This window comes from Theobroma cacao, chromosome 8 (genome assembly GCF_053813885.1).
Source record: "Theobroma cacao isolate CCN51 chromosome 8, ASM5381388v1, whole genome shotgun sequence".
NCBI lineage: Eukaryota > Viridiplantae > Streptophyta > Magnoliopsida > Malvales > Malvaceae > Theobroma > Theobroma cacao.
Window position 1 is genome coordinate 6150660 of NC_142646.1, and position 13001 is coordinate 6163660.

At 35.7% G+C, this 13001-nt stretch overlaps 1 protein-coding gene and 1 long non-coding RNA gene across 2 annotated transcripts; one reads left to right on the forward strand and one right to left on the reverse strand.

Moving 5' to 3' along the window:
• The first annotated feature begins 2500 nt into the window (after window positions 1-2500).
• On the forward strand, window positions 2501-5717 carry LOC18592286 (auxin transporter-like protein 3). Its single transcript, XM_007018926.3, has 8 exons — window positions 2501-2841; window positions 2961-3146; window positions 3391-3503; window positions 3642-3825; window positions 3931-4028; window positions 4315-4522; window positions 4806-5063; window positions 5177-5717. Exons 1-8 carry the CDS (start codon window positions 2686-2688, stop codon window positions 5369-5371), a joined length of 1398 nt encoding a protein of 465 aa, XP_007018988.2. The 5' UTR covers window positions 2501-2685; the 3' UTR covers window positions 5372-5717.
• Window positions 5718-9578: 3861 nt separating this feature from the next.
• Window positions 9579-12945, reverse strand: LOC18592287 (uncharacterized). Its single transcript, XR_001929067.2, has 3 exons — window positions 11645-12945; window positions 10264-10408; window positions 9579-9867 (listed from the first exon to the last, which is right to left on the reverse strand). It is a non-coding gene; the product is annotated as an uncharacterized LOC18592287 (long non-coding RNA).
• Window positions 12946-13001: the final 56 nt, after the last annotated feature.

Below are 13001 nucleotides of genomic sequence, written 5' to 3' on the forward strand. Positions count from 1 at the left end.
TCTTTATCGTCCACACTCATTTTCCCCGCATCCAAACAAAACCAAAATCATCAGCTGATCATGTTGGAACTTAAAAAAAAAAAAGAAGAAAAAAAATGATGTATCAGTAAACCAGTACTCTCTCCAAGTCAAAGTGGGGTATTCGAAATAACTTTTGAGCTTTAGGCAGGTGTTTGGTCCCCCATTTTTTTTTCCCAGAAAGAGTGGCCTCTGTTCTCATACTTTCACATGTGAAGTGGGTCAAGATCTAGATGCACTTGGTATATAAGCGTATAGGAATTTAGAGTTATCAGCAATTTTCCTTTTAGATTGACATGTAAATATTTTGATTTGAAAGCATAACTAAAATTGCCCATGTTATTTATGTTTCTATTGCATCCTACTACCTCACATTTAAATATAACTTAACATCACACTAGAATTTTTGTCTTTTGATGAAAATATTATTTAAGCGTAAATTAAGAGTATTTTGGTGATAATATTTATTAAATTATAGTAAAGAGTAATTTTGTCTTACCACTTATTCTTAGGGGTTTTATTTTTTGACAAAATGCACTCTAAATGTTAATAAAGGGTATATTTTTTCATTTTATCATTTAATCTTAGTTATTTCCAAATTTTTCTTGTCAACCAAATAATGAAATAATATTAAAATGATAATTTTATTTTATGAACCAAACTATATGATAATTAATTACTTTTACTTTATTTTATTCTTATAAGATAATTACTCAATTCTTTCTCTATTTATTTCGTGAATCAAATGTTCTCTTAAAATTTAAAATGAATTTATAATTACGTATACGAAAAATCTCTTTAATAACGTAATAAGTGTAATAATTAGTTCATAGAATATTGTAGATATTTAGATTGTTCATGAGAAAAGGCAACAAGGAAACTAAGCAAATTAAGGCGAGTAACTTATGAATTGCAGGACTTGAACTATTTGTGGTAGTGCAGGGAGATATTCCATGTTGTATTTTAGAGATATTTAGAATCCTGGAGAAAGCTACGGGTGGTTTTGGAAAAGAAGAAAAAAAAAGGTTCGGAGATGATTATGATTGATGCAAAGCTGAATTGTATTGTTCATCACGTAATAGAAAAAAAAAAGAAGAAAGCTGGTTGATTGTGTTTTAATTGTGAAAGCTGTTTGATTAAAGGCAGTCAAAATAATGACAAGTATCATTTTCGAGCTGTCTAATTACCTTTTGCCTAACTTGTTTATGATCTTAAAGCATTGATCTAACAGCCTAACAACAAAATATTACTGTTTGCCGATGAATAGTGGATTAATTGGAATGAATTGGTGAAAAGGTTTTTGGTGAAAATTCCTTCAGTTTTTACATCAGTACTAATTAACTGGTGAAAATAATTCAAAAGAGGAAACATGATTGCAATTAAGAAGCTCCGATCCATTGGCTTTGCATGCTTGATGGATTGCCTGATAGCACAAGCTTGGACCGGACCAACAATAGAAATCCTAGGAGGCTCTCTCACTTATATCTTTGTCATGTTTGCCACAAAGCTAAGCATGCAAAAATGGAAAATGGCTATTGTATATGTGTGGATGATGATGATGTATGGACTAAGTATTTAGGCAAACTCAATTCTTCAAAATGGTTCTTTGATTTCTCCAACACTTGAAAGAAGTAAAGTTAATGCCATGTTATATATAGGGTAAGGCCTGTTTTACTCATGGTCTGAATTACCAAAATTATAGAATTAAACAGGGGTGAAACATGACATCCCAACTCAATTATTCCCGTAATTTGAACATGTCGCCAGATTCTAAATAAGGCCACCTAATTTTAACATGCTGGGGAGGATTTCAAGATCATGGTTGGGATGCCTAATCAAATGGGCCAAAGAGAAAAGACACTAAGTCGCAAGAAAAATTCTGATCTAATCAACCCCTTCAATCTTGGTTTAGACCCCTAAAATCCGAAAGACCATACACAGAAAAGAGAAGAAGGTGATGAAAATCCTTTTATAAAGCCAGTTGGCACACGTGTGGTACTAATGATGTTTAGCACCAAAGCTCACCCTCGAAGCAATCATTCACTCCATCTTTAGCAGACCCCCACATCCCCTAATATTCATACACAACTCTGCTTTTCTTTTTGAAGGGTATCTCCTTTCAATCCTTCATGACTAAATTAAATTTCTTTTTTTCTCTCACTTTTTATTTTTTATATACTACATTTTTCTTTCTACATCTATTTCAAGATCAATCAATATTTCCATGGTTTCTTTGTAATGAAATGGGACCCCTAGTGGGCCACCCCGCTCGTGCAATGCATGAGAGCCTGGACCCATCACCTTCCCGTCAGGTCCAAAAGAACAAAGAACAGTGAAATAAGCCTGTCACCCGTGGGGGACAGATATACATCACCCACCAATGAAAGCTAAAGCTAGAACCAACATTGGAAAGAGCATGTGATCTTGAGAGTATATGTCTACAGTTCAAAGGGTGACCTAGCTAGGTCCCCAGTGGGGTGACTCAATTATTGCTCAAGCATTTCTTTTAAGTATTTTTTTAAAGGTTAACGAAAGGAGCAGCAGGCTGCGGCAGCAGCTTAACAAGTAGAGAGGAGAAAGCAGAACTTTCTAACATCTATAAAAATAGACTCCAAGTTAGTCCATTACTGCCCCAACATCGCCACTGAGTCTCACAGTCAGAAAAACATGGCATCTGAGAAGGTTGAAACTATCGTAGCTGGAAACTATGTAGAAATGGAAAGAGAAGAAGGGGATTCCAGTTCTGCAAAGAGCAAATTTTCAAAGTTGTTTTGGCACGGTGGCTCAGTCTATGATGCATGGTTCAGCTGTGCTTCTAACCAGGCACTCTTTCTCTTGTCACAAACCTTTTTCTTTTACATTTTGGCATAGAAAAACTAATACTAGCTCATAAGAGCTAAATTTTTCTGTTGCTTACTTGCTTCTTTGTTATGAAACTGTAGGTTGCTCAAGTGCTACTCACACTGCCATATTCATTCTCACAACTGGGAATGTTATCTGGGATTCTATTTCAATTATTCTATGGCCTGATGGGAAGCTGGACAGCATACCTTATAAGTGTACTTTATGTTGAGTACAGAACAAGGAAGGAAAGAGAGAAGGTTGATTTCAGGAATCATGTAATTCAGGTGAAGAGACTCTAAAGACCTGACCTAGCAAGTAGCTAGTCTACTTTTTCATACTTAAAAAGTTTTTTATTTTTTATAATAAAAGGAAGGGATTTGAATTTACTCTTTAAGTAAAAAGATCATATATCAATCAATGAGTCAAATGCTTGAAGTGCATACTTAAAAGTGTTTGAAAAAAAAGGAAAAAGTTACGATTTTTTTGAGTTATTTTTTCAATTTCCTTGCTTTTACTTGCTGCTTGCAGTGGTTTGAAGTTCTTGATGGGTTGTTGGGGAAACATTGGAGAAACGTAGGGCTTCTTTTCAACTGCACTTTCCTTCTGTTTGGATCTGTGATTCAGTTAATTGCCTGTGCAAGGTAAATGTGCTGGGGGAAGTAATATGATAAACTATATGAATCATAATAATTCATAATTAACGCAAATGTTTTCTTTCCATTTGGATGTTTTATGGGGTGATATTATCCACTTTGTTCTGATTTCCATTAATGTTACAGCAACATCTATTATATAAATGACAACCTTGACAAGAGAACTTGGACGTACATTTTTGGCGCCTGCTGTGCAACAACTGTGTTTATTCCTTCATTCCATAACTACAGAATTTGGTCATTTCTGGGCCTCATCATGACTTCTTACACTGCATGGTACCTGACAATTGCTTCCCTTATCCATGGACAGGTACTTGACATAACAGCTCTTCTATTTTTATTTTTTGATTTTTTTTAAAAAGAATCTGTCATGTTTTATTCTCCTCATAATTTCTTTTTGTTTTTACATGTGAAGATTGAGGGAGTGAAGCACTCAGGGCCAACCAAGATGGTTCTCTACTTCACAGGAGCCACCAACATTCTCTACACCTTTGGTGGACATGCTGTCACAGTGTGAGGATCCAATACTTGCTATATTACGTACATAAAATCAAACATTCAAATCTTTACTTTTTTTAACATAAATCTTTATATGTCCAAATGCTTACAAGAATTCACAACATATTGACCTCAAATTATTGCTTCCTAGACGAGGGAATATGTTCAGATCAGTAGCCTGTACCAAAACGCATGATGAAACCTCTTCCAGTGAAAAATTGATTGCAGTAAAGAAACTGCTCAAAACAAAAGCGATATAAAACTTGGTTTTTAATCATTGTTAAAATGTTTATATGTGTAGGGAGATTATGCATGCGATGTGGAAGCCACAAAAGTTCAAGATGATATACTTGATAGCTACACTTTATGTGTTAACCCTAACTTTACCATCAGCTTCCGCTGTTTACTGGGCTTTTGGTGACTTGCTTCTTACCCATGCCAATGCTTTATCATTGCTCCCAAGGACTGGATTCCGAGATACTGCTATTATTCTCATGCTCATTCATCAGGTTACTATTTCCATTATGAATTTATCTTATTAATATAAGTATTAAATTAACTTACAGTTAAGTCAGTATCCTAGCATTTGATTTATTAGTTGGTGTATAATCCCCTACCTAATAAGTAGGGTTCAAATCTCCTCTCTCTAAATTATAAAAAAAAAAAAAAAACTTACAATTGAGTCATAATTTCATAAAGCTAATGAAAACTTGTACTACTAATTGTTTCAATTTGAGTGAATAAAGCTCGGGTTTGGATTAACATCTTCTGCATAAATATTAATTGTTTCAGTTTATTACATTTGGATTTGCCTGCACTCCTCTATACTTTGTGTGGGAGAAATTCATTGGGGTTCATGAAACAAAGAGTTTGTTCAAGAGGGCACTGGCTAGACTCCCGGTGGTGATCCCAATTTGGTTCCTGGCAATTATCTTCCCTTTCTTTGGCCCTATCAATTCCACTGTTGGATCTCTCCTTGTCAGCTTCACCGTTTACATAATTCCTTCATTAGCTCACATGATAACTTTTGCGCCTGCAGCCGCCCGAGAGGTAAGGCATCTTTAATTCTCATAATCATTATCCTCAAATAAAGCTACCTTTATTGAGCTCTTTTAAGTTTTTAACTAATATTCTTTTTCTTTTTCCTTTTCTTCTCTTGGCAGAATGCAGTGGAGAGACCACCATCATTCCTAGGAGGCTGGGCTGGCATGTACTCCATGAATGCCTTTGTAGTGGTATGGGTTTTGATTGTGGGATTCGGGTTTGGTGGATGGGCAAGCATGCTCAATTTCATACAACAGATTGATACATTTGGCTTGTTCACCAAGTGCTATCAATGCCCCCCTCACAAGGCTTGAATAGGGATATTCTTCTTCAAAAATGGTGATTAACAAAATTAAGATACTTTTGTAAGTGTGTAAAGAGATTGGAATTTGTAACTCCCTTTTACTTTTCTTTTTTTTTTTTTCTGTTTTGTTCCCTTTGTTCTTGTAAGAGCTATTATTAATGGTTTTCATATGAGGTGTGATGGCAATGATGGCCACCCCTATACGGACCTACAGCTGTAACTTGTGTGTTGATTAATCCCTCTTAAGGGATGAAAGTCCCTTGGTTTTCCTGGGATTAACCTCTCCATATCTCATATTGTCAATTAAAACATCATTGAATGGCAAATACTGGCTTGGACTTGCTAGTTTTCATGGATATTTGATTGACAATTGTCGAAACTAAGATGTTCAAGTCTCGAATTTGTTTCTATTTCATTCATATCAGAAGTTTTCTAGGACATTGTTTTTTATTGCCTTCCAGCGGGAATGCTACTTAATTGAACAACCCATAGCTCTCACAAAGTCTTTTTCCTACAATCTGAAACCATGATTAAATCTGACTCTATTGAATCTAGAATTTGGAGTTAATGGTCCACCAGGGCCAAACTAAAAGTCCTAAAAGGGTCAGAACTCATCTGATGGTATTTCATCTTTCTCACAGCGGTAGGTTTATATCAATTTTTGCAGCAAATCACTTCACAGTTCACATGCCATGTGAGGAAAAAGAAAGAGATTACATTTGTATGATGTGGGATATAGCTTGCGGAATTGGCTTACAAATACCTGCTCTGCTCCACAATGGGGCAGCTGTAACTATAGGGAGCAAAGCTTGATGGGATGTTAGAACTTCAATGATAGAGGGCCTAATTTGACACAACTTGGTTTGTCGTTAGGCATTTGAAGTCTTTTTGCAGCGTCTTATTCTCATAACTCCAAATTGGATGTTTGCCTAATTTGATTTGTTCCCTTTGTACAATGCGTTTGATGACATGTGAAAATGGGCAAACCAGTTCAAGGATTCAACCATTTGGTGATTGGAAGCAGCTGAATGGAACACATATAATTATTGGTGTCACCCACATGAGGGAGTTCGGGTTTAAGACCATTTTTGTAAGTTGTAGGACCATGCCCTCATAATTACTGCATGCAATTGACAATGGTCCAAATCATTTCCTTCTTTGTTCTAATTTCCTACGTCTAATCTCTTCATCGTAACTTTGCTTTGGGAAGGAATGGCTTGCGTTTTTGGGCTGTGACCTAAACCAAGGAGTTAAGGGTTGATGATCCTGTGGGCCCATGAATTTGGACCCATGGGCTTTTGGGCTTCTTAAGGACTTCCCATCATCATTTCATAAAGTGACTTTCGTTCTGAAAAGAAAAATGGTGACAACTTGGAGAAAAAGTTAAAACAAAAGCAAAAGCAGTGATGCCCACTACTCATTCCTTAAAGCCTATGCAACTCAAAAGCAATATTCCCCTTTCTAAACCTAATCCGAAGCAAACAGCTTACAAACAAGAGATGGCAAGGGAAAGTGACATGTAGTTGGAGAGTTACAATTGGGTGTGTAACAGTAGTGAATGAGAAAATTTTCGTCAACAGAGTTCCTCTCTAAACCTGATAGCAGGTAGTTTAACTACAAAATAGTCAGGTCATCGACTGGTTGGTAGTGGGGTTATCTCACATGATCAGTCCCCATCAAACCCCTAACATATCCATAAAGAACTTTCTAAGATAAGGATTGTCTGGTCATTGCCAAGGTATATTAGTTTCAATTATTTCTTCTTCTAGCTCCAAGATCAATGAATCTGGCTATCCACACAAAGAAATGCTTTTGACCAGCCACTCGACTTATGGGGTCCTTAAAATCTTCATTTGGTTTGACAAGTGGTGAAAAAGGATAAGCCAATGTTCACACATTTGTTGAAACCATCCACAAACAAGCTTTAAAGTGAACTGAATGTTCTCCAGCATCATTCCATGGCTTCAAAAATGGATAGTAATCAGCAAGGAATTGACTCAAATGATAAATTTATCTGCTTTAATTAATTATAAACAGTTCTGGATTTATTGATGTTAATGTAGAATGTCTGATTTTTACTAGATATAGTACGTGCTGTTTTAATTTAAGAAATTAAATAATTCATTTATCTAAGTTTTAAAAACTAAATCAAATCAAATAGATGGTTAAAAAAACTTGATAGTTTGAACATTTTTATATTTCATCTTGTATCTTTCATTTTCCAAAAATAAAATAGAATAAAACAGGAAGCATCAAAGCAATTGCCAACATAGAGACTTGTCCAAAGGCATTTAATATGTAACCCTTGTATTCATTCACCTTGTAACCTTATGGTACAGGAATCAAATCTTCTGGTCAAAAATTTATGCAGCATGATCGAACAGTGAGGGTAAGGTACCCGTGTGTTGGGTTCCTACTTGTCGTATCTTTGCAATGGTCAGACTCAGAGACATACCAAATTTATGATGTGAGGTTACATCTGTCATCACATGGTTGGATTTTTCTTCTGACATCAGCATCAACTCACATTGACAGCATTATTTTGTAGTGACTAAAGGTAACAAAAATACAGCTCCCACCTTTGCCTAATTGCCTAAATTTTTGCTTGCTCGGTTTGCCTTATAGGATTATACTAACCCCAACTTGGTGGACTTACGCTCTCCGAAAGTATCTATGTTCGTAGAAAGTTGTGGACTCTTCTTATCTGTTACCATTCCATAAATTTATTTGTAGAAACTTTCTGGATCAAAGAGTTGTGACATGTAGTAAACTGGGTTAAGTTTTAATGAACTGAAGAAAAGTCTCGAACATGATATATCCAAGTCATTTACATATAGGATTAACAATATAATTGTGGGGCAAGCATTATGCAGTCTTAAGTAATGTAATAATAATATTGCTATGTATCCACTCCAACTCTGGTCTTCAAGATGATAATCCAAGTATCAATTAAGTACTACAATTTAAACCAGACTTAAAAGCTTTTCTCGTTCAATAATTAATGTTTCAAATGACCATAGTTTCAATCATTTGTTCCAACATGCATGCAAGCTATAGAACATCATTTCAATTGGTTAACAAGATCAGGGGCAGCAGCTGTTTATGAATAGTAAATTGGCATGAGAGTTCAACTCGGAATTGCGAGGACAAAAATAAGTAGACCCCCCCTCCCCTCAAACCCTCCTGGGGTTTACTTGCGGGCAAACTTATTTATGTGCTGAAACATTAGACCAGAAGCATCATGACAGGACATATGAATCTTGCGTGTTTGTACCATGCCATTTTATCTGTAAACTATGATACAGAAACTCTTGCAAATATCCATAGATTCTATTTTCTCGAGCATTTCCATCATGTTATATATATGTGACAAGATATCATGAATTATTTAAGATATTACAAGATAAATATCTTACGGTTTACGCTATGAAATCATAGAGCACGGTAGCATTGCCCTATTTTCCCTAAACATTTCGTGCAATGAAGAATCGATACGAAGGCAATGAAGTGACCTGCATGGGGACATGATAATTTCCCTAGGGGAGAGGAGTACTGACGGGAGAGCCTCAGCTTTCCCTGTCGTTACAGCCCACCTAAACATTGGCCCATACTGTTCTTTTGACTTTGCTTTTTTCTGCTATCTCTATCTACGGCCAATGTCTACTGAATCCAAGCCGAAGAAGAATCAATCATCAGAATTTTGAGAGAAAGAGAGCCCCCAAAACAGAAGGCGATTTCTCGTAAGCCAATGCTGGCTAGGGAGTCAAAATATTGGGCCCACGGGGAAGTTTCTACGATAAGGCTGCTATTAGGACAAGGAGCACTGAAAAATATTGTGATGTGCATGTTGTGCTTCTGTATGATTTGTCCTTGTCCTACAGTTTGTGGTGAGTGCAGTAGAATGCCTTTACTTTGCACGCTGCAATATTAAACGCAATGAGATAGTAGTTTTCTCCTTATACAGTATTATCAAATCGACGTGATTCATGGGGTGAAAGAAAAGGTAAATTTGTCAGCATGATGAATAGTTAAAGTCATATCTTTTGCTTTAAGTTATGACTTTGGACACAGCAAACTGTGATGTAATGTCAAAGGAAATTGATTTTAAGACCCCCCATGGATTAAAAAGATCCATCTGATAAACATGCTGCTTGCATAAGGTGAGATCACCCCTGTCGTTTTGTTTTGTCCTAAGACTTTGAAACGGAATGGTCAAATTAAGAAAAAAAGAAATATATATACATATATGTGGCGGGTAAAAAATTCTGGGCCTGCTGGGCACCATCATGAGACAATCAAAGCGGCATATACATCCAGCCCAGTTGCTGCTACTGTCACATTCAGAGGTCCAGTTTGTATCATCTCACTGAATCTTCACAGGGGAAGTGGGGGGGGGGGGGTGGTGTCTGCTTCTGGTTAATAGAGTTTTTCAGCATTTCAGCAATGAGCAATGCAGATACGCAACATGAATCTTCCGCCTCAGGAAATGGCGTAGCCCAACTCATCCTGGCTAGACGAAAGGAATTTTAGAGTAAAATTGTAAAAATGAGAAGATAGAGTTCATCACCCAGATGTATTACACATCTTAGTTCTGGAAAAACACAAGGTATTGCGTGTGCCCTTTTAACAGACATAACAAGATTCTGAAACCATGTTCAATTTATGATGTTGGTTTAGATTCTCGAAAGGCATACAACAATGGTTCTTGAAAGAAATTATTCAGATAGTCAGACGCACTAAAACATAACAAATATGGAATTATAGATAATAGAAATAACAAAATGAATAGATTATAGATTCCCACACTGCATTGACATATTCAAACATAACATTAATTTTCAAAGATATCCCAAAACGCAATCATTAATTTGTCAAAAACAAAAGATTTGAATGCTCACATACTTGAAGATCTTGTCCTCCGAGGCAACTGGCATCCCTTCATTCCAGGCAAAAGAAGGGGAGGGGGGTTAGGGAGAGGCTAGATCCAGTCCTTGATGCCGTACTCTTTGCAGCCCGGTGTACCAGTGATTCTACCAAGATTCCAAGACTATGCCACAAAGGAACAGTGTACATGCTGGTCAGAGATTGCAAGCTGCCCTTAAAAATTACTTTTAAATATTCAAGATTTTACATCATTGAAATGTTAATAACATATATTACTGACTTTTCAAAAAAAAAAAAAACATGTATTACTGACAATTCATGTCTCCAAAAACTTCAAAACCAGTAATCATCTAGATTATTAAGTCAAATACGCAAATGTCAAATGCCTGTGATATGTTCCTTACACAGATTTTGTACAAACAAATACCATTGGACTACCTCTGTTGGAACTCTCAAGAATAAACTTAATTTTGACATGTAATCCCCAGCATGCTGTAACACTACAACAGATTAGATTGACCAACTATAGTCAGAACTGGAAGTCATAAGCTTCCAAATGATTTGGTCCTGAAATTCTGGTGAAACAATCTCAATCACGCATAACATGATTGAAACACAGATCTCCATCCACAAAGCTTTAGATGAGGTGATTATTAGGCATCATGAAGACTAGGGCATCAGGGTTAGTATGAAATCCCCTTTCTCCCTCCCCTAAGATTCTTTATGCTGCTACTCAGAGAAACCAGTCCAACTCAGATAAATTTTCAACCAATGCATAGAATTTCATGATAATGAAGAGGATGAGATGATACAGAAAACACCAAATCAAAATTTGAAATTAAAAGTAGCAATACATGGCTTGGACAATAATTCAGCTGTAATGATCTAATAAAATCTATTCAATTCCAATAATTATACAGTCTCCATGTACAATGTCCTGGCAAATCCTATTATTGGTAATCCTTTCTTTAAAGTATATATAAAAAGAAGTTCATACACTTATGAAATATATGCACCAGAAAGTCAGCAAAACTGTCAGGTTTATGTCTTCTAAACAAATCAATGATTAAAGAACTGCGAATTATTTTTCTTTCCTAGCCTTAATTTATTACTGCAACTGAAGAAAACTAATAGAAGCATAGCATGAATGACATTACAAATTGAAACTTATCAAACACACAGTCGGAAGAACAGAGCACTTAATGAGTTCTTCTCACTATTTCTCACTTTCTTTCTTTAAATTGTTTAGTTACATGATCAGCAAAATTGAATTCCTCAATTGCCAGATAGACCATCAATAAAAGGTAGTTCCCTTTGACCAATATACCAGTAATTACTGACATATGTATTTTAGAACAAATAGAGCAAAAGAATGGAAGAATTAAACCAAAGAAATTACCTTAAATTTGCCAATTCTTCAACAATAACCGAGGGAACTAGAAGTTTGCAAAACTGTTTCTCAACATCATTTTTTTTATCTAAAAAAACTTCAGACAACCATCTTGAAATGGCCAAAGTAAGGGAACCTAAACCTTATGACACTTAGAGTGCAAAGTCTCAGTTAACAGATTCCCCCAGTACTCTTATCTTTTAAAAGTTACTCATCAAGTTATACCGTTCAAGAGAATTCCACAAGGGCTCCTTGGTGAACAACACATCAACTCTCAAAGTTAGTAAACACCAATCGTAATGTATTCATCAAAACAACATCTGAACCTTCATGCGCTCTAGGCAACTATGATTACTTTCCTGTCTTAGTGAACTCAGTTCCACCACAGACAAGTCCCCAAAGTTTTCGCCAAAAGCTCCATAGATTCAGACTTGAAGATCAACAGAAATCAATAAGGTACATTAGCATGAAACAAGAATAGCCAGTGACCTAATATGTTTTTCACAACCAGGTTTGATTGTCACTTGCAAGGACAAGACAGTAGTAGAATTTGATGGCCAAAGCCACATGCATCTGATATAAGCATAAAAAATTACTTTCTTCATGTGGTTTCAACACAATAAAATGCCAACAATACTAAGCTAGTATTTCTTGCTTTTGAACTACAAAAATGATCCTCACAACAAAAAATAGCTCATTAGCTCAATGAGAGATTCTTAAATTCCGAATTTTATATATATATATATATATATTACTTTCACAACTAATTGCTTTGCACTCTCATTTGTTGCTCATGCAGAAGTGGTTTAAAAATTTGGATTCTTGCACGGCCACATAACTTCTGTCCTAATGACTAAACAACTTTCTAAACCTAAATAGAGAAAAAGAGAAAGCAGAAGGAAGTTCTGAAATTCATTAGCGCATCAAAGTTATTTACACTATGACCATACTGAGAAATTGTGCTCATAAAAAGCATGAGTTGTTGTCTGTTCCAATTCACAGGGTGTAATACTATTCAACACCTAAGGTGCAATATCTATTTTTATTATGATTAATCAATAACTTGATATGTTCAATATTATGAATGCCATTCATATGAATATCAACCCCATTCCACTTCCAGGTTTTGACCCGCTAACACACATAAGGCAAAGATTCAATACCATTATGCCATCTCAAAGTCCAGAACAGTTGCGGTATTAGATGTAACCATAGTTTCTTTTCTTTTTCCCCATAAATAAAAGGATTAATCCATAAAGAAAAATTATGTTAGCAGTCCATGAAAAAGAAATAAAATTAAACATAAAAAGCAGAACCTTTGAGATTAAGACCATTCACTGAGTCTTATCAAGGAGTGAGTGTATAT

Bases quoted from the DNA above. Each gene is read 5' to 3' on its own strand.
- LOC18592286 (XM_007018926.3), top strand. From the start codon at position 2,686: ATGGCATCTGAGAAGGTTGAAACTATCGTAGCTGGAAACTATGTAGAA. The intron at 3,147-3,390 runs GTGAAGAGACTC...TGCTGCTTGCAG, and splicing joins TCAGGAATCATGTAATTCAG to TGGTTTGAAGTTCTTGATGG. The intron at 4,523-4,805 runs GTTACTATTTCC...TAATTGTTTCAG, and splicing joins TTCTCATGCTCATTCATCAG to TTTATTACATTTGGATTTGC.